The sequence below is a fragment of the Scyliorhinus canicula genome, chromosome 11 (genome assembly GCF_902713615.1).
Source record: "Scyliorhinus canicula chromosome 11, sScyCan1.1, whole genome shotgun sequence".
Classification (NCBI taxonomy): Eukaryota; Metazoa; Chordata; class Chondrichthyes; order Carcharhiniformes; family Scyliorhinidae; genus Scyliorhinus; species Scyliorhinus canicula.
In genome coordinates this window covers 23188808-23208848 of record NC_052156.1, presented here as the reverse complement: position 1 = coordinate 23208848, position 20041 = coordinate 23188808, and the positions used below count along the sequence as shown (strand labels likewise).

The 20041-nt window shown below is 44.0% G+C and overlaps 1 protein-coding gene across 1 annotated transcript in view; it reads right to left on the bottom strand.

The window, feature by feature from the left end:
* Positions 1 to 5667: 5667 nt before the first annotated feature.
* The window catches only part of nek4 (NIMA-related kinase 4), a 64232-nt gene continuing 49858 nt past the window's right edge, over positions 5668 to 20041 (bottom strand). Inside the window, 6 exon segments of the mRNA XM_038812557.1 lie at positions 5668 to 7563; positions 7663 to 7796; positions 8030 to 8235; positions 16301 to 16395; positions 18352 to 18467; positions 19217 to 19283. Coding sequence (XP_038668485.1) covers positions 7468 to 7563; positions 7663 to 7796; positions 8030 to 8235; positions 16301 to 16395; positions 18352 to 18467; positions 19217 to 19283 — 714 coding nt within the window. The 3' untranslated portion in view covers positions 5668 to 7467.

The window sequence follows — 20041 nt, the reverse complement described above, 5'->3', positions numbered from 1 at the left end:
CTTTTGGATTTTGGGGGCGAAACCCACGCAAACATGGGTAGAATGTGACCCAGAGCCGGGATCGAACCAGGGACCTCAATGCTGAGACAACAGTGCTAACCACTGTACTGCCCATCTGGGGAAAAATTGTGCATTAATTAAGGAAAACAAGTGTGGATTTGTTCAAGAAAAATAATTTCTATTAATGAGATAACAGAAGAGAGGGTACTTTCAAAAGGGATTTAGTAAAGTGTCACGTAATAGCTTCAAATCAGTTGACAAAATCATGGAATAAAAGGGGCAGTAGCAGCAGAGATACAAAGTTGGCTGAAGGACAGGAACCAATGGTGAGTGATATGTTTTTCCAGACTGGAGGAAGGTGTGTAGTGGTGTTCCCCAGGAGTCGGTGCTGGACCACATTGTTTTGTGATATAAACTTTTCTGAAATTGTCCCTCATACAAGTTTGAAGTGTAGTGAGGATAGTAATCGACTGCAAGAGTGCATAGACAGGCTCGAGGAATGAGTAGACATGTGTGAAGAAGTGCAAAGCGATATATTTTGATAGGGTGGCACTGTTCTTCACAGTTCCAGGGTCCTAGGTTCGATTCCCGGCTTGGTTCACTCCGTGCGGAGTCTGAACATTTTCCCCGTGTCTGCGTGGGTTTCCTCCCACAGTCCAAAGATGTGCATTCGGTTGATTGGCCATCCCAAATTGCCCTTGATGTCCAAAAAGGTTAGGTGGGGTTACTGGGTCATGGGGATAGGGTAGAGGTATGGGCGCTCTTCTAAGGGCTGGTGCTGACTGGATGGGCCGAATGGCCTCCTGCACTGCAAATTCTATGATAGGAGGTACAGTAACAAAAATATTGGAGGTTCATTTAATCAAATTGTTGAAAATGGCACGGCAGATTGACAGTCGTTAGAAAAGCATAGAGGATGCTGGGCTTGGTACAATAAGAAAGTTATGATGAATCATTATTAAACATTGGTTTGGCATTAACAGGAGTATGTTTCCAATTCTGTGCGCTGTACCTTAGGAAGGATAGGAAAGCATTAGGCAGGCTGCAGTAAAGATTCGCAGGATGGTTCCAAGGAAGAGGGTCTTGGATTGGATTTGTTTGTCCCGTGTAGAGGTACAGTGAAAAGTATTGTTCTGCGTACAGTTCAGACAGATCATAGGGTGAAGCATACTAGAGTGTCGTACTAAGTAGAGGAGATGCGTGAAGAGATCAGATCAGTTCATAAGAGGGGCGTTTGTGTCTGGTAATAGTGGGGAATAAGCTGTGTTCTCAAACTTTTGTATCATGCCCGATGGAAGAAGTTGGAAATGTGAATAAGCCGGGTGAGAGGGGTCTTGGCTGCGGGAGGTGTAGACAGAGCCAATGGATGGGAGGCGGGTTTGTGTGATCGACTGGGCAGTGTTCACGACTAGTTTCTTACGGTCTTGGGCCGAGAAGTTGCCATACCAGGCTGTGATGCAGCCAGATAGGATGCTTTCTATGGTGCATCTGTAAAAGCTGGTAAGAGTCAATGTGGACATGCTGAATTTCGTTAGTTTCCTGAGAAAGTATAGGCACTGTTGTGCTTTCTTGGTTGTAGCGTTGACGTGGATGGACTAGGACAGATTATTGGCATGCACACCTAGGAATTTGAAGCTGTCAACCATCTCCGCCTCAGTGCTGTTGATGCAGACGGGTGTATACGATTCTTTGCTTCTTGAAGTCAGTGACCAGCTCTTTAGTTTTGCTGACATTGAGGGAGAGATTTTTATAATTACACCACTCCCCTAGGTTCTCCATCTCCCTCCTGAATTCTGACTCGTTGTTCGAGATCCGACCCACTACGGTTCTGTTGTCAGCAAACTTGTGGATGGAGTTGGAGCCAAATTGTGCCACGCAGTAGTATGTGTATCGGGAGTATAGTAGGGGGCTAAGTACGCAGCCTTGCAAGACCCTGGTATTGAGTACTATCATGGAGGAGGTAGTATTATCATGGAGGAGGTAGTATTATTTATAGTTACTGATTGTGGTCTATGGGTCAGAAAATCAAGGATCAGAAAGCAGAGTGAGGAACCAAGTCCTAGGTTTTGGAGCTTTGATATGAGCTTGGCTGGGATTATGGTGTTGAAGGCGGAGTTGTAGTCAATGAATAGGAGTCTAATGTAGGAGTCCTTGTTGTCGAGATGCTCCAGGAATGAGTGTAGGGCCAGGGAGATGGCATCTATTGTGGACCGGTTGTGGCGGTATGTGAATTGCAGTATTTCAAGGCATTCTGGGAGTATGGAGTTAATGTGTTTCGTGACCAACCTCTCTAAGCAGCTCATGATCAACGTCAAGGCCACTGGACGATGGCACATTGCCTGGTGGTTCTTTGGCATCGGTATGATGGTGGTCTTCTTGAAGCAGGTGGGGACCTCGGAACGGCATAGGGAGAGGTTGAAGATGTCCACGAACACATCTGCCAGCTGGTCTGCGCAGGATCAGATTGGAGAAGCTGGGACTGTTGTCTCAAAAGTAGGTTGAAAGGATATATGATAATGAAGTGGTCAGAATCATAAGGGATCTAGAGAGAACAGATGAGAGAAACTTCCCATTGGCAGAAAGAGATCCAGAACCAGAGTACACAGATGTAAGGTGATTGGCAAAAGAACGAACGATTGTGGAGAAAAATTATTTTACACAGCAAGTGGTATGATTTGAAAGGAAAAAAATCTTTGCCGAGTTGGAGGGGAATGGAACTAGCTTAACTGCTCTTGCAAAGAACCAGTGCTAACTCAATGGGCCAAATGGACACTTGTGCTATAACCATTGTACAATCCATTTCAAATAAGATTACAGTGACTATGGTTTGATAAAATACCATAATCAACTAATTTCATATTTAAATGAGTAGTGTTTAAAGATTGGACATATATTGTAAAACTGAATTTATACCATAGCACACTAAAATCTATTCGACTTATGGAATGACTCTGCTACACCAGGTATTTAGTCTTCAAACCTGATTAACAAAACCAAAAGTCATCTCCACCAGTTACAATCATTCAAGAGCTACATTCTTACCATGATTAAAAATAATAGCTTCTTGAAATTATGCATATTGTTCTATTCAATATAGCTATTTTTCTAAGCTATCAAATGTTTACCTTTTGTAGGCTTAATTTTCAAAAGTGTAAGATATATTATAAACAATGAAAGTTCATTTGTAAGAAATTTTACATTAATTGGGTTCAATTTAATTTGGTTCCAATTAACAACTGACCCACAAACAATGTAATCAGTGGGAGCCATAGGAATTGTCACAGTATAAAAAGTGACGAAATGTTGAGCTGGGTTCTCCGCAGGCCCGCGCCGAAATCGCGTTTGGCGCAGGGGCGGTCCCAAGGGAATTGGGCCTGGCGCCGCTCCCACAATTCTCCGGGCCCCGAATATCCACGCGTGCGCGAATTATGTCACGTGGCTGGAGGGCCATTGCCAGAGGCCCGCTCAGCGATACTCCACTCCTGACCAGCCGAATTCCCGACGCCGTGGAATTAATGTGGTATGGCCGATCAGGACTCTCATGTGGCAGCTGCGGACTCACTTCGCGGCTGCCTGTGGGTGGTGGAGGGATCTGGCACCGGCGTGGGGTGGGGGGCCTCATGTGTGGCCGGGGGAGAGATCGGGCCTGACGGATCCTCGGACGCGCAGCTGATTGAGGGGGCCTACATTATTCAGCTCCTCCGCGGTCCGAGTCCGCCATTGTGCTCAGCACAGCCGCTGGAGGTCGTCGCCGTGCGCATGCACGGACTCGTAACCGGAGGTGCGGGGGCCCATATCCGCAGCCGAAGCTGCGTGAAGCTCTCCGGGTCCCTCCTAGCCCCCTGACGGTATGTGAATCGGCTGGTATTTATTTCCAGGAATCCCGGGAGTGCAACACCTGCGTTTTTATGCCGGCGTGGGGACAAGTCTACAATGATAAACAAAAAAAAACTTTCTTATAACTTCGACTACATTTCAAAATAGACTAATAAACTTACCTTATTCTGCTTAAACATCGTGCCACAGCAAAAACACGCACGGACTTCCTCAGAAGACAAACACGGGACACAACCGACAGAGTACCCTTCGCAGTCCAGTACTTCCCCGGTGTGGAGAAACTACAACATCGTCTTTGGAGCCTTCAACACGTCATCGATGAAGACAAACATCCTGCCAAAGCTATCCCCACACCCACACAACTGAAAATCATGTATTGTCACGAGTAGGCTTCAATGAAGTTACTGTGAAAAGCCCCTAGTCGCCACATTCCGGGGAGGTTATTACGGGAATCAAACCGTGCTGCTGGCCTGCTTTCAAAGCCAGTGATTTAGCCCAGTGTGGTAAACAGCCCCAACTTGCCTTCAAAGAACCGCACAACCTCAAACGGACCATTGTTTGCAGCCAGCTACCCAACCTTCAGAACAGCGACCACGACACCACACACTTGGATTCATTTTTTGTTTTTGTTTTTATAAATTTAGAGTACCCAATTCATTTTTTTCCAATTAAGGGGCAATTTAGTGTGGCCAATCCACCTAGCCTACACATCTTTGGGTTGGAGTGAAACTCACGCAAACACAGGGAGAATGTGCAAACTCCACACAGACAGCGATCCAGTGCCGGGATCGAACCTGGGACCTTGGTGCTCTGAGGCAGAAGGGCTAACCCCTGCATCACCATGCTGCCCTGGGATCTTGGATTCATGTCTCACTACATTTAACCCCCCACCATCTGGCCTGGGCTTGCAAAATCTACCAACCGTCCTGGTTTGAGACAATTCACAACATTTTAACCTGCTCTGAAAGCTCGTACCTTTTTAACCTTCTCTGAGAGCTCGTGATTCCAAATAAATCTGTTGGACTTTAACCTGATGTTGTAAGACTTCTTACTGTGTCCACCCCAGTCGAACGCCGGCATCTCCACATCATGCTTAAACACGAACAGTTACAAATATTTTTCTGGGAAACCCATGTTCAAAAACCCTTTCCAACTCCTATCATCTGCTTAGACAGGAAAAATTATAGGCAGAACACAAAGTTATTCAAAATAATTAAAATACCCAATTCATTTTTCCAATTAAGAGGCAACTTAGCCTGGCCAATCCACCTACCCTGCACATCTTTGGGATGTGGGGGGGAAACCCATGCAAACACAGGGAGAATGTGCAAACGCAACACGGAGAGTGACCCAGGGCCGGGATCGAACCTGAAACCTCGGCGCCGTGAGGTAGCTGTGCTAACCACTGTGCCACCGTGCTGCCCTAGTTAGTCAAAATTAAGACTTGAACTCAATCTTTTCCAATTGGGAGTCCAGTGCTGTATACTTCTGTTTTCAAATCACTAAACTATGACAATAAAGGGCAGCAGGGTGGTGCAGTGGTAGCACTACAGTCTCACGGCGTCGAGGTCCCAGGTACGATCCCGGCTCTGGGTCACTGTCCATGTGGAGTTTGCACATTCTCCCCGTGTTTGCGAGGGTTTCGCCCCCACAACCCAAAGACGTGCAAGGTAGGTGGACTAACACGCTAAATTGCCCCTTGATTGGAAAAAATTAATTGGGTCCTCATAAATTGAAAAATAACTATGACAATAAGAAAAATCAATTGGATAAGATACTTAAGAGGTATGCAATGTTATAGCCTATAGGAACCTCACAGATTACATTCAATTTACTTTGGAAACTGTATATTATTTTTATTTTTCTTGCAAATATTGCAATATAACTGCAAGTTTAGAAATCCTATGTTTACTATTGTGAACATATCTAGACAAAGTTCAGTTAAAGAAACAATACAACAAACCTAATTTGAGAAGTCAGCTACTTGTAGTTATATCTGAAAGCTGTGATTCAATATAAATTGCACACAGATCACATCATCTTCCTCAGTATAGTATTGGTCTGGTCGAAGTGAAACTGTTACTGTGGGTATTTCACACACAGACCAGTGGATAGAAAGGACTAGGCAAATGGTTCCACCAGGTAATTACTGCATATAGAAAGAAGTACTTGATATGAATTTTACTCACTTGTTTCCTGTCATGACAAATACCAATATGTCAATGTTTGAACTGATATGGATATTTATATACTCTTCTTTCTCTCTTCCTTATATTTCTAAATTCTCAAATATATAGAGTACAGGTCTCATTGATTCATATGATCTTGCATGGTCAATGTTTTTGGAGCTATGTAGAGTATTCTATTATACCTCCCATTAGAAGGCAAGCTTAAATTGTGAAAATTCATTGTTCAGTATATTTTTTTTCCACGGGTTAGAGGCGTTGCTTACAAGGCCAGCTTTTATTGCCCACCCCAAAACGCCCTCGGAGTAGCTTGCTCAGCATTTTGGAGGACAGTTGACAGTCAACCACATCACTGTGGATCTGGAGTCACATGTAGGCCAGCTAAGGACAATCGTTCCCTAAAGGGCATTAGTGAACCAGATGGATTTTTACCAACAATTGATAGTTGTCATGGCCACCATTACTGAGTCTAGCTTTTATTCCAGATTTAAATTTCACCAGCGCTGTGGTGGGAATTGAACCATGGCCTTGGCCTCTGGATTACTAGTCCAGTGACATTACCACTCCTTTGTCATCTCCCTCTGAAGTATATAGATGAGGATTGTCCAAGGTTGAATTTGGTCTGTGCTTGAGTTACTTCATCTCATTTGGGTGGTGACAAAAAGCACTAAAGTGACTTCAGCATCCTAGGTTAAAAAAGGAAAATTATCCAGATTTGGCATTCATGATTACAAGTGATCCCAACAGAAAGTGAATGTGTGTATTTTATTTAAAGGCCCTTCTGCTACTCACTGTTTACCAAGAACAGACACTGCTGTAAGTTAACAGCGAAAACTGTACATGTAGGAAAGGTTAGAAAATTGTAGGAACAAGGTCATGTATTTTTGGAGCTGCTTGAAAAAGGTTCCTTGAAAAAAATTCTAAAATATACTGTGGGTAATTTCATGAAAGAAAGAATGTGTGGTTATACGCAGACATAAACTGAATAACTGCAATTGTTTCAAACTGAGCTATGAATATGTTTAGCACTTCAGTATACAACATAGCGTGATTTAAAGATCCAAATAGATGTCAACGGTATAGTAAATTCTGTGACACCCTGCTTGTCTATGTAAAATCTTGTGATACAAAATATCAACCAAACATACATATTTAACGGAACTATTCATCAACAGCCTTAAGTTGACAATGTGAAGCTATGATACAATCGTCATTTTAATTCACAAACTGAAAGATGTCATGGCTAGGCGCACAGTGTCCATTGCTTCACAATCCTTTGTGTAGTTCCTTTGTCATCAATTGCATGGTGCAAAGTTAGAAGAAATTCAAGATACACCAGCATGTATTTGGACAACTTGAGTTTTCCAACTGTAATGGACACATTTGAACTGATGTGTCTAACAAGGCACTTCTTAACCCATTAAATCGTTTCGGTACCATGCAGTCAAAAATGTGAATTATCTTCAAAGAACTTTAGTTGTTGGACCTTCATACTGTAATTCTGGTACAAATCTTCACCCATGTGTTCCTGTAGGCATTCCTAAAATTATTACATAAATCAGACCAATATTAAGTAACAAGGTACTGAGCTTCAGGACAAATTAACAATTCAATGAATATAATAGGTAAGTGAGCCTACCTCCCTTCTGTCTTGATCATCATCTTCCATAATGTTATATACTTTTTCCAAAAGCTTTACTCCTAATCCTTTTATAACATCTGTTCGTAGAGCTTGAATTGTTCTTTTAATCTTCTCTGGTACAGATAACACCTCTATAAATAAAATATGGTGAACAAGAAATACTTTAACAATATGGTGATCTGAAATATATTTAATCAACATAAACAGAAGCAAACTTTTAATTTTATTTACTACTCGAGATCAGAAGATACTAAAATTGAAAAATGCTTCATTTGGAAAAGCTGAAATTTTAAATTAACCATCCATTCAATTCACTTTAAATATGAGGTATGTATGTGTTCCTGGTTGTTACATTGTTACACACCAGAGGGAAAATCATTAAAACAGAAATCCTCTGGATCTTCCTTAGCTTTCCCATGAAGAATCAGAGTATCTCTGTACTTTCGCCGTAGTTTGAATTCTGGTGTTGGAACAGGTATTGGATTTTCTCTATTGACATCTTTTGAATCCATAGTTAATGTCCGAGTCATCAGTTTTACAAGATCATGCATTTCATTAGAATCAGGTTTCCTGAAAGATAAACAGGAAATGTTCAGAAAATACTGCCTGACAAAATCATGTAAATTATTGAGATCTTTATACATTCAAGAAAGATGATTAAATATGACAGAGGAGGAATATAAGAACATAAGAACATAAGAACAAGGAGCAGGAGTAGGCCATCTGGCCCCTCGAGCCTGCTCCGCCATTCAATGAGATCATGGCTGATCTTTTGTGGACTCAGCTCCACCTTCCGGCCCGAACACCATAACCTTTAATCCCTTTATTCTTCAAAAAACTATCTATCTTTACCTTAAAAACATGTAATGAAGGAGCCTCAACTGCTTCACTGGGCAAGGAATTCCATAGATTCACAACCCTTTGGGTGAAGAAGTTCCTCCTAAACTCAGACCTAAATCTACTTCCCCTTATTGTGAGGCTATGTCCCCTAGTTCTGCTTTCACCTGCCAGTGGAAACAACCTGCCCGCATCTATCCTATCTATTCCCTTCATAATTTTAAATGTTTCTATAAGATCCCCCCTCATCCTTCTAAATTCCAACGAGTACAGTCCCAGTCTACTCAACCTCTCCTCATAATCCAACCCCTTCAGCTCTGGGATTAACCTAGTGAACTATAGAACTATAGGACAAAAATACATTACTATTTTCAGGTGGACAGGATTAGCAGGGTGCCACAAGGATAAGTGTGGGGCATCAGCTTTTAAGAATATATATTTTTTTTTTTTTAGGGAGAGGGAAGAGGAAACCATTAAATGGCATCCCCTTTCAGGGAGCCCCAACCCACTCCCCGTCTCAAAAATTTTACTTTTTAGGAAAAGATAGCCCACAACAGACAGGAGTGCTTTTAAGAATATATTAATGATTTTTAAAAATAAATTTAGAGTACCCAATTATTTATATATTAATGATTTAGACGAAGGAACAATTGTAATGTATCCAAGATGAGCAGCACGGTGGGGCAGTGGTTAGCATTGCTGTCTCACGGCGCCGAGGTCCCAGGTTCGATCCCAACTCTGGGTCACTGTCTGTGTGGAGTTTTCACATTCTCCCCTTATTTGCGTATGTTTCGGCCCACAAACCAAAGATGTGCAGGGTAGGTGGATTGGCCACACTAAATTGTCCCTTAATTGGAAAAGATTAATTGGGTACTCTAAATTTAAAAAAAGTTTGCTGATGATAAGACTAGGTGGGTAAAATCATAGGCAATCGTTCAAAATTGAGGATGACTTGCTTCCACTCTGGTTCAATAGGTTCGAAGATGACTGAGGAGTCCAATGCGCGACCTATAGATTTTGCCACAGATGGTGCTTGGAGGGTCGAATAGATGGGTTTTTGAGGCTTGTGCGTACTCTCCTGCCACCTTGGAATCCTCTCTTGAGTGTTCTTGGCAAAGCCACTTGACATGGTTCGTGCCTTTCCGAATGAACCATCTCTATTTTAGTTGGTTATCGGCCCTGACTACCACGATTCTGGTGTGGAGGTGGCTTATGAATGTTCAACCTCTTCAGGGAAGCCTTTCTTTTCAACAGATTTGTAGGATCGTGCAAAGTACCATTGGTGGTACTTCTCCAGTGCTGAGGTAACGCTATAGGTTGTCCAAATCTTCAAACCAAATAGGAGTTCAGGGCTGACTGACACATTGGAAGCAACGATGAATTTCTGTGTCTATGTGTGCCTTCATCAAGACGAGGCTCCTAAGATGCAGAAAATACTCCACATTTTCCAGGATCTCTCCTTTAATCTTAATCGAGATGGGATGAAGTATTGTACTGTCGGAGCTCTTTAGAAGAGGACTGTAGTTTTTTTGAGAGTGGTGAAAACCTATTTCTTTCATATCCTTCAGAGAAGGAACTGATAATAATCTGCAGCTCAGTTTCTGAGTGAATGCACGTGAGTGTTATTTACACACTGAAGCTGAATGACTGAAGTTGGAGTGATTTTGGATTGGAGGTGGCATAGGTGGAACAGTTTCCTACCCTGGAGATTATCTCCAACCTGTAAATAATTTGCTGGAGGTGAGGTGTAGCATTGCAGGGAGGAAGGTGGGGAAGAGGGTTGATGTGAAGATCCAGCTTTGTTTGACCCAATCTTCAGTGAGATAGGGTCTGTGATGGTTCTGTTGGTGAGGATCATGGCTTGCATGTCATCGTGGAGTAGGTGGAGGGTGGTGGCTGATTTCTGAGCACAGTCACATTTGACGATACTCCATAAGTCTTCCCAGCTGTCAAAGATTTTGTGGGGTTGGAAAAGGCCTTTATAGTGGTTGATGCTGTCCCTTGTATTTTTCTTGGATTTATTGCACAGTAAAAATCATGTCCATAGTGTCTCTCGATGGGCGAAAACTGCACTGCAGCTCTGGAAGGCACCTTCCACCATGGAGAAATGATTGAGGAGTGTCCTTGCAGCAATGATCTTCCTTGTGGTAGACAGCAGCGAGATTGCTTTGTAATTACTGTAATCGGACTTGTCTCCCTTCTTGAATACCCCTGTTACTCCCCACCAAGCACTCCTTTTCCCAGATGGACATGAGGTTTGAAGCTGTGCTCGGGACTGTGGATCAGATGGGAAAGTAGAGTTGAAAGATCAGCCATGATCTTATTCAATAGGAGTTGCAAACTCGGTTTCCTAGTTACAACTCCATCCCTCTCTCTGAGATTGAGGTTAAGCCAGTCTGTTCACAACCTTGGTGTCACATTTAACCCCCAAATAAGCTTCTGATCTCATATTTGTGTCATCACTGAGGCCACCTAATTCGATCTTTGTAATATTGTCCTCGTCTCAGCTCATGTGCTGCTGAAACTGTCATTCATGACTTTACCTCCTCTAGGCTTCACTAATCCAATACATGCCCAGCTGAATTCTACGTTCTTTAAAATTGAGGACTCTGCTACCAGTGTCTTAACATGCACCAAGACCCATTCACGCACTACCCTGTGCTCACTGGCTGTCATTGGTTCCCAGTCAAATAATATCTTGATTTAAGAATGCTCATTCTTGTTTTCAAGTCCCTCATGTCCTTGCCCTTCCCATTCTCTTTAATCTCCTCCAACCCTATAATGCTCTGAGATATCTGTAGTGGCCTCTAATGCATCTCTAATATTAATTGCTTCACCATTGGTGACCATGTCTTCAGCTGCTTAAGTCCCAAACTCTGGATTACCATTCCTATGTCTCCTGTACTTTGTTTTCCTCTTTTTTTTAAATAAACAATTTTATTGAGGTAGTTTTTGGCTTTGTAAACAGTTACAGACATCAACAGAAAGAAAGCAAAAAAGGCAAAAATGTGCAAACATCCATGTACTTTCAATACTTCAATCGTGACATACTGCACAAGCCCGCTCCTCTCCCACCGGTACTACCCGCCATTTTTTCCCTCCTACTCTACTCTACTCCCCCCCCCCCCCCCCCCCCCCCCACCCCCCTCCCCCCCCCACCCCCTGCTGATGCTCACTCTCCCGCAAAGAAGTCAATAAATGGTTGCCACCTCCGAGCGAACCCCTGTACAGATCCCCTCAAGGCGAACTTAATTTTTTCCATACCCAGGAAACTCGACATGTCCGCAAGCCACAACTCAGTCTTAGGGGGCTTTGAGTCCCTCCACGCCAATAGTATTCGTCGCCGGGCTATCAGGGAAGCAAAGGCCAAAACATCGGCCTCTTTCTCCCCCTGGACTCCCGGGTCTTCCGAAACCCCAAAAATTGCCACGCCTGAACTCATCACCACCCTTGTTTTTAGCACCCGGGACATGATCCACGCAAATCCCTTCCAGTACCCCCTCAGCTTAGGGCATGCCCAAAACATGTGAACGTGGTTCGCTGGTCCTCCCGCGCACCTAGCGCATTTGTCCTCTATCCCAAAGAATTTGCTCATCCGAGCCACCGTCATATGGGCCCGGTGAACGACCTTAAATTGAATCAGCCCGAGCCTAGCACATGTCGCAGTCGAATTTACCCTACTCAGGGCCTCTGCCCACAGCCCGTCCTCCATTTTCCCGCCTAGCTCCTCCTCCCATTTAAGTTTCAGTTCCTCTGTCTGGGACCTTTCCTCCCTCATGAGCACCTTATAAATACCCGAGACTCTACCCTCCCCTTCTTCCCCCCTAGAGACTATTCTGTCTAGGATCCCCATTGGCGGGAGGCGTGGGAAAGATGGGACCTGTCTACGAACAAAGTCCCGCAACTGTAGGTACCTAAAATCATTTCCCCTTACCAGCCCAAATTTCTCCTCCAAGCTCCTCAAACTCGCAAAGCTCCCTTCCAGGAACATATCGCCCACCCTTCCCAACCCCGCCCGCCGCCATACTTGAAACCCCCCCCATCCATACTCCCGGGGGCAAACTGATGGTTGTCGCAGATTGGCGCCCAAACCGCGCCCCCGTCTCCCCTACATGCCTCCTCCAGTGGCCCCACTCACCATCCCCTTCCATCCCTCTGCGGCTCTCAGCGCAATCGCCAGCGGCTCTATGGCCAGCGTAAACAGCTGCGGGGAGAGCGGGCAGCCCTGTCTGGTCCCTCGGTATAACCTAAAGTACTCCGACACTTCTTTGTTAGTCCTGACGCTGGCCCTCGGGGCCTGATATAATAATTTGATCCAATCCACCAATCCCTCCCCGAACCCAAACCGTCCGAGCACCTCCCATAGATAGTCCCACTCCACCCGGTCAAAGGCCTTCTCGGCGTCCATCGCCACCACTACCTCCACCTCCCTACCCGCCGGGGGCATCATTATCACATTAAGTAATCTTCTCAGGTTGGCCGCCAGCTGCCTACCTTTCACGAACCCAGTTTGGTCCTCCCCAATCATCTCCTGTACGCAGTCCTCCATTCTAACCGCCAGTACCTTTGCCAGGAGCTTGGCGTCAACATTAATCAGGGAGATTGGCCTGTAGGATCCGCAAGCCTCCAGGTCTTTACCCCGCTTCAATATCAGTGATATAGTGGCTTGCGACATTGTCGGCGGCAGGGTCCCTCTGTCCCTTGCCTCATTGAAAACCCTCGCCAAGACCGGGCCCACCAGCTCAGAAAACATCCTATAGAACTCTACTGGGTATCCATCCGGCCCCGGGGCTTTCCCCGACTGCATGGCCTTTAGGCCCCCCAATACCTCCTCCACTCTAATCGGGGCCCCCAGCTCATCCACTCGCCCCCAGCTCATCCACTCGCCCCCCCACCTACTGTTGGGAAGGTTAACCCGTCCAGAAACCTTTTCATCTCCTCCGGTTCTTCCGGCAGCTCCGAAGTACACAGCTTGCGATAGAAGTCCCGGAATACCTTATTCAATCCTGCCGGGTCCTCCACCTTGTGCCCCTCCCCATCCCTCACTCAACCTATTTCCCTGGCCGCCTCCCTCCTCCTGAGTTGCTGCGCTAACAGTCTGCTAGCCTTTTCCCCATGCTCGTACACCGCTCCCCTCGCCTTCCTAAGCTGTTCCACGGCCCTACTCGTGGATAGTGCCCCCAGTTCCGCATGTAGTCTCTGCCTCTCCGAGTAAAACCTCCCCCGGGGACTCCGCGTGCTCTTCATCTATCCGACCCATTTCCCTGACCAATCTATCCATCTCTGCCCTGTCTGCCTTGGCTCTGTGGGCCCCAATTGAAATCAGCTCCCCCCGCACTACTGCCTTTAGCGCCTCCCACAGGGTCGCCGCTGAGACCTCCCCCGTGTCATTCACCTGCAAGTAATTTTGCATACACCTCCGAAGCCTCTCACAGATCCCCTCCTCCGACAGCAGTCCCATTTGTTTTCCTCTTTTAAGACACTCCTTAAAACAACCTCTGAGCTATTGGTAATCTGCCCTAATATCTCCTTATGTGGCTCAGTGTCATCACCGTAGGGCAGCACAGTAGCACAGTGGTTCGCACAGTTGCTTCACAGCTCCAGGGTTCCAGGTTCGATTCCCGGCTTGGGTCACTGTCTGTGCAGAGTCTGCACATTCTCCCCGTGTTTACGTGGGTTTCCTCCAGGTCCTCTGGTTTCCTCCCACAGTCCAAAGACGTGCAGGTTAGGTGGATTAGCTATGCTAAATTGACCTTAGTGTCCAAAAAAGGTTAGGTGGGGTTACGGGACTAGGGTGGAGGTGCGCGCTTAGGTAGGATCCGCAAGCCTCCGGGTCTTTACCCCGCTTCAATATCAGTGATATAGTGGCTTGCGACATTGTCGGCGGCAGGGTCCCTCTGTCCCTTGCCTCATTTCCAAGGGCTGGTGCAGACTCGATGAGCCTAATGGCCTCTCTTTGCTCTGTAAATTCTGTCATTCTAATCTATGATTCTACATGGTGTACACACAGTTGACGGCCATGGGGGTGGCCCCTGAGCGCAGGGGTCTGGCCTCATGTTGAGAACGGTGATCGTGGCCACTGTGGAGACCTCTTGTACAGGAACAACCCTCCGGACCCTCACCATGGCAGCGCTCCAATCCCAGCTAACAAAATACTCAACAAGCCCAATGGTGGTAGCTACCCTGAGAACTTTGATCCAGATGAGGCAACACTTTGGTCTGACCGAAATGTCCACCATGGCCCCCATCTGCAGCAACCATAGAGTCTCACCAGCCATGCTTGACGTCACCTTTAAGAGGTACAGACAGGACATAGGGAACACTGACAGTTAGAGACTTTTACATAGAGGACAGATTAGTGATCTTAGAGTAACTGGCGGAGAGACTGGAATTACCAGAGGGTCTCTTTATTTAGGGGGTCTCTGGAGGTCAATTTATTTATTTAGAGGGTCAATGGTGGTGGTGGTGGGGCGGGGTGAGGGGTGTCACCCTGCACCTGGGGTGAGGAGGCCAGGGGGTGACACATAAAATCCCGTGGGGGGGGGGGGGGGGAAGAATTGTGCTGCAGGGGAGGGGGAGGTGGCCGGCCATGGGACCTCGTTATCAGACCGCCCTCTCGGAATGATGGCCCGATAGCAGGATTTGTAATCCTCATCATGCAAAAATTTGCATGGTGAAGGATAAGGAATCGCTTCCTGATTTGCGCTCCTGCAATTCAGCTCGGGAGGGAGAACATCGTCTCCCAAACAGAGAATCATGCTCTTCGTGTCACTTTGATGATCCCAGGATACTAACTGATACCAGGATACTAACGGGACAGCATGATAGCACAGTGGTTAGCACAGTTGCTTAACAGCGCCAGGGTCCCAGGTTCAATTCCCGGCTTGGGTCACTGTGCGGAGTCCGCATGTTCTCCCCGTGTCTGCGTAGGTTTCCCCTGGGTGCTCCGGTTTCCTCCCACAGTCTAAAGATCTGCAGGTTAGGTGGATTGGCCATGCTAAATTGCTCTTAGTGTCCAAAAAGGTTAGGTGGGGTTACTGGGTAACGGGGATAGGTTTGAAGTGTGGGCTTGGGTAGGGTGCTCTTTCCAAGGGCCAGTGCAGACTTTTAAAAACGATTTTAGAGTACCCAATTCATTTTTCCAATTAAGGGGCAATTTAGCGTGGCCAATCCACCTGCCCTGCACATTTTTGGGTTGTGGGGGCGCCGCAAGGCTGCAGGGCTAACCCACTGCGCCACCATGCTGCCCGGCCAGTGCAGACTCGATTGGCCAAATGGCCTCCTAATGCACTGTAAATTCTATGATTCTATGATGATTTTATGATCAGTGTACTGAACAAGCAGCAACGCATTGTTGGTGAAAATTGTTTCTCACTGTTTCTTAGTGGATCAAACAGCTATCACCAGCGAAGGAGACTCAAATAGAATGTTCAACCAAGTCTATCTTTGAGGCAGAAATTTTTTGTAATTTGCATTTCAAATGAGGGCATCGCTGGCTGGGTCAGCATTTACTGACTATACCTAATTACATTTGAACGGACTGGTTTGCGAGGCCATTTCAGAAGGCATTTAAGAGGCATTACTGTGGATCTGGGGTAACATGCAGGCTAGGTAAGGCATATTATTGAACCAGATGGCTGTTTACGACAATCAAAAATGGTTAATGGAATTCAAATTTCATATTGTGCCAAGGTGGGCTTCAAACCCAGGTCGCTGGATTACTGTTCCAATGCCATTGTCTCCCCAAAACTAAAAGTACCATCATAGAACAAAAAGGATAAAAGGTTTAAGTCCTCACATTTCTTTGGAGTCCCCCTCTGATTTGTCAGTTGAGCTGGTTGAAGAGCTATACTCGTCATCATCTGAAAGGCGATGGGATGACTCATTTATGCTCTGGCAAAATAAGGATGAAGTAATATATTAAAACAGAACGTAGCTTTTTGTACACTGTTCCTGCAGTCAGCGTGTTGTTTTGGAAGAGGAGGTGATTTTTGAAGCTTGAGTTTGTATGGTGCCTACTATGTAGTGAATACTGTGTGACTGAATGCTGGTCACTCGAATATGCTACTATGCAATTAAATAGGGTTCGTTTTCAACACACCCTTAAAATTATTGATATAAAATGGAAAGTGTGAAATAATACTTTGTTATAATCACCAAATTTCTGCTTATGGTTTGAGAAAAGACTGAAGTACACCATATAATCTCTCTTTTAAATACAACAGAGAGCACATATCAATTCAGCTCTTATGTTATCCTGTTTGTGTCATTAAATACAATTAACACAAGATGAAATATCATAGTAAAGCATTACACTCTATAGTTGTATTCTTTTACATTTTGTATTAGCTGATTAAAAAACATTCCTCATGAGTAATCTGAGATCTGGCAGTTGTGATATTTAGCATGATCTCATTTTGAACCAGAGAAAGGTGCAACTGAGAAACTGAGACTGGGCAGTGCAGACCGGCAAGAGTACAGCAGAGCACAGCAATTGGCAGGGAAGTGGAATTCAGTGGGGGTAAGCAGGGCAGAGAATTTTGAAATCAAACCATTGGATCTTGAAAGAATTAGGAGGCTTAACTTTTTTAGAGCGAGGAACAGGTCAAACTGTAATGGCACCAACTTTCTGATCAGAAGGCTACATTAAAGAACATGTTTTGTTTGTCCAATCAGAGTTCTGAATTTTGGACTTGTCTTTGAAGCACCAGAATGTATATGTTATGAGTAACATGGTCACTCATTGAAAAAACCATGACTTCATGTCTGAAAGCCCACGTTATTAAGCTGAGGAGACTGAGGGAGTCTTCTGTATATTCTGGGATTTTAGTGAAGTGGCACAAGCAGTGATGCTGAGGATTGTGAGACTACTTTTGATTCGAGTTTCTTTTTTCCAAAATGTAGGAACAGGCTCCAAATTAAAACATTCATGCAAAAATGTCAAGAACACAATACACATCTTGAGGTATATTTAATAGATGCTGATGGGATATAAGTAATTTTTATGGTTATGATGCTTATTTTTAGTTAGTACTAATTATATTATAATGTCATGTCTAATACTCTGTCTTTTGGTTACTTTCAAGACAAAATAATGAACATACAACATACAGTGCAGAAGGAGGTCATTTGGCCCATCGAGTCTGCACCGACCCACATTAAGCCCCCACTTCCACCCTATCCCCATAAACCAATAACCCCTCCTAACCTTTTTGGACACTAAGGGCAATTTTGACCCAGCAATACTTAGGGTGGAGAGTGGCTACCACTGAATGCCAAAATTACTTATTTTGATCAAAAATTGCTTTGCATTTTACTTTTACTTTACTTAATACACTTTTGCATGAGAAAGAATGATCCAGAATTTCAAATTTAACAATTCATTTAAAAACATATCCTTTTAGTGCTAAAAATAAACAGAATTGATGGATAATTAGAATCAAGTAACACCGAATTAAAAGAAACTGCACAATAAAGACCTTCAATGAAATTCCAAAATTCTGCATACTGCAGTTTTTTTTTTAACACGTCCTGTATGTAAATAAAATAATTAAATAGGCCATTTGTTGAATGAACAATTATAAAATAAACATAACAATTTTGTTTTAAAATTTCAGCAGCAGGAGAGAAGGCCTGAGTCTAAGTTACTTTACCTACTGAAAGCAGTGGAAAATCAACAAATATTCACATTTACACAAGGAAACTCATAAATACTCAAAAGATAAATTCCTTCATTGCCTTCTAGTAGGTGTTTGGGCACTAGTGCGCACGAAATTTTGGTTTGTGTGACTATTAGAATCTAAATGGTACAGAATACATTAGAATAAATTCTAATGAGCATAACATTACCTTTCCCTGATAAATAGCAATATCGGATAAGGATTGGCTGACTTTCACCTTTTTGTTCCCTTCGTGTGAGTTAGATTCTAAAGCCCCACAATGTGAGCTCCTTCTTGAAGTGGAAACTGGTGAGGAAATCCACACAATTGGAATTAGTGTCATTTTATAAATCAAAGATATAGAGTGTTACTTTGTACGTGCGACGGAAGTGGGGTACAGTAACGCTATCATGTAAAGATGCTTGCAATATTGCTAACTACACACTAGACCGGATTGAAAAATGTTTGGCTTGGGTTCAGTGAATGAATTGACCAAAATATTACAAAGCTGCCAAGGGATGGTGGTGTTGTAGAAATCCTATAATTATATCGATACAAGTGGGAAATGTTTACAGCAATTTTTCATGAAACCCAGCTAAAATGGAAGGTGCAGGGAAGGAGTGTTTTACACAGAGAACACTTTCCTGTACATTTTCTACCTTGCACTAATCCTACTTGGGATTAAACTCCACTGAACGGCCAGCTTGATGGTTGAGGAAATTTGTCTTGAGAATTTATCACCAGTCCATGCAGTGGCAGAAACAGTGAAGTTGAGCATTCCAGGGGTGTTGGAATTGGCCATGGACTGCACAATCAGCAAGAATTTTGACTTTCAATTATTGTGCTATAATGCACCTATGATCTCAACTAAAGTCAGGATTGGGCTTGCTTCCAGTAGCCCCATCACACAGCACCAACAGTCACTGCCAAGACTGGGATGACCATGTGGGCAAAACATCAGAAGGCTTGCGACTCCAACATAATTGTACCCTGCAAGGAGTCAGTGTCTCCAAGAGGGCAGAAAATATGGAAAGAAAATAAATTCCAGTGTGTACCTGAAAAAGGATACTTTTCTTGAGATTGTTTTAATCTTCTTCGTTCTCTGGCAGATAATGGACGATCCTAGGGAAAACAAAAAAATTTAGAATGGAATTCTCAAAATGTTATTTAAATAACTATTTAAATTCTATAGCAAGTCATTACTTCTTCTGTTGACTTGTCCAGTATTATCAAAAAACATAAGTATTCAAACATTAACAATAATAGCAACTTATATAGCACCTTTAATGTCCCATAGTGCTTCATAGAAACATTATAAAATAAATATGACACCGAGCCATATAAGAAGTGTCTTAAAGAAAGAAAGTGAGATAGATAAGTGGAGAGGAGTAGGGAGGGAATTCCAGAGCGCACGGCCTAAGAGCTGAAGTTATGGCTATCTACTGTGTAGCAATTAAAATCAGTGATGCTCAAGAGACCAGAATTAGATGAGTGTAGATAACCGATAAGGTTATGGGGTTTGAGGAAATTATGGAGTTAGGGAGAATCAAGGCCATGGAGGGATTTGAAAGAAAAACAATGAGAATTTAAATCTTGATATTCTTAACTGCTTCTGTTTGTTTACTGTTTATTAAAACAGAAAAGGATGGAAGTACACTGCAGGTCAGGGAGCATCTGTGGAGAGGGAAACAGAGTAATATTTCAGATTGTTGACTTTGTATTATAATACTTTGTTGTCACAAAGAAAAAAGGTATAGAGGTGTCTACACTCTGGATTTTTGTAAAACAAGATGAGAGGTTTATTAGGGTGTTGCTCAATACAAACAAGATGGTGATCTACTCTTAAAGTCCACGCAAACACGCTGCTGACATCACTACAC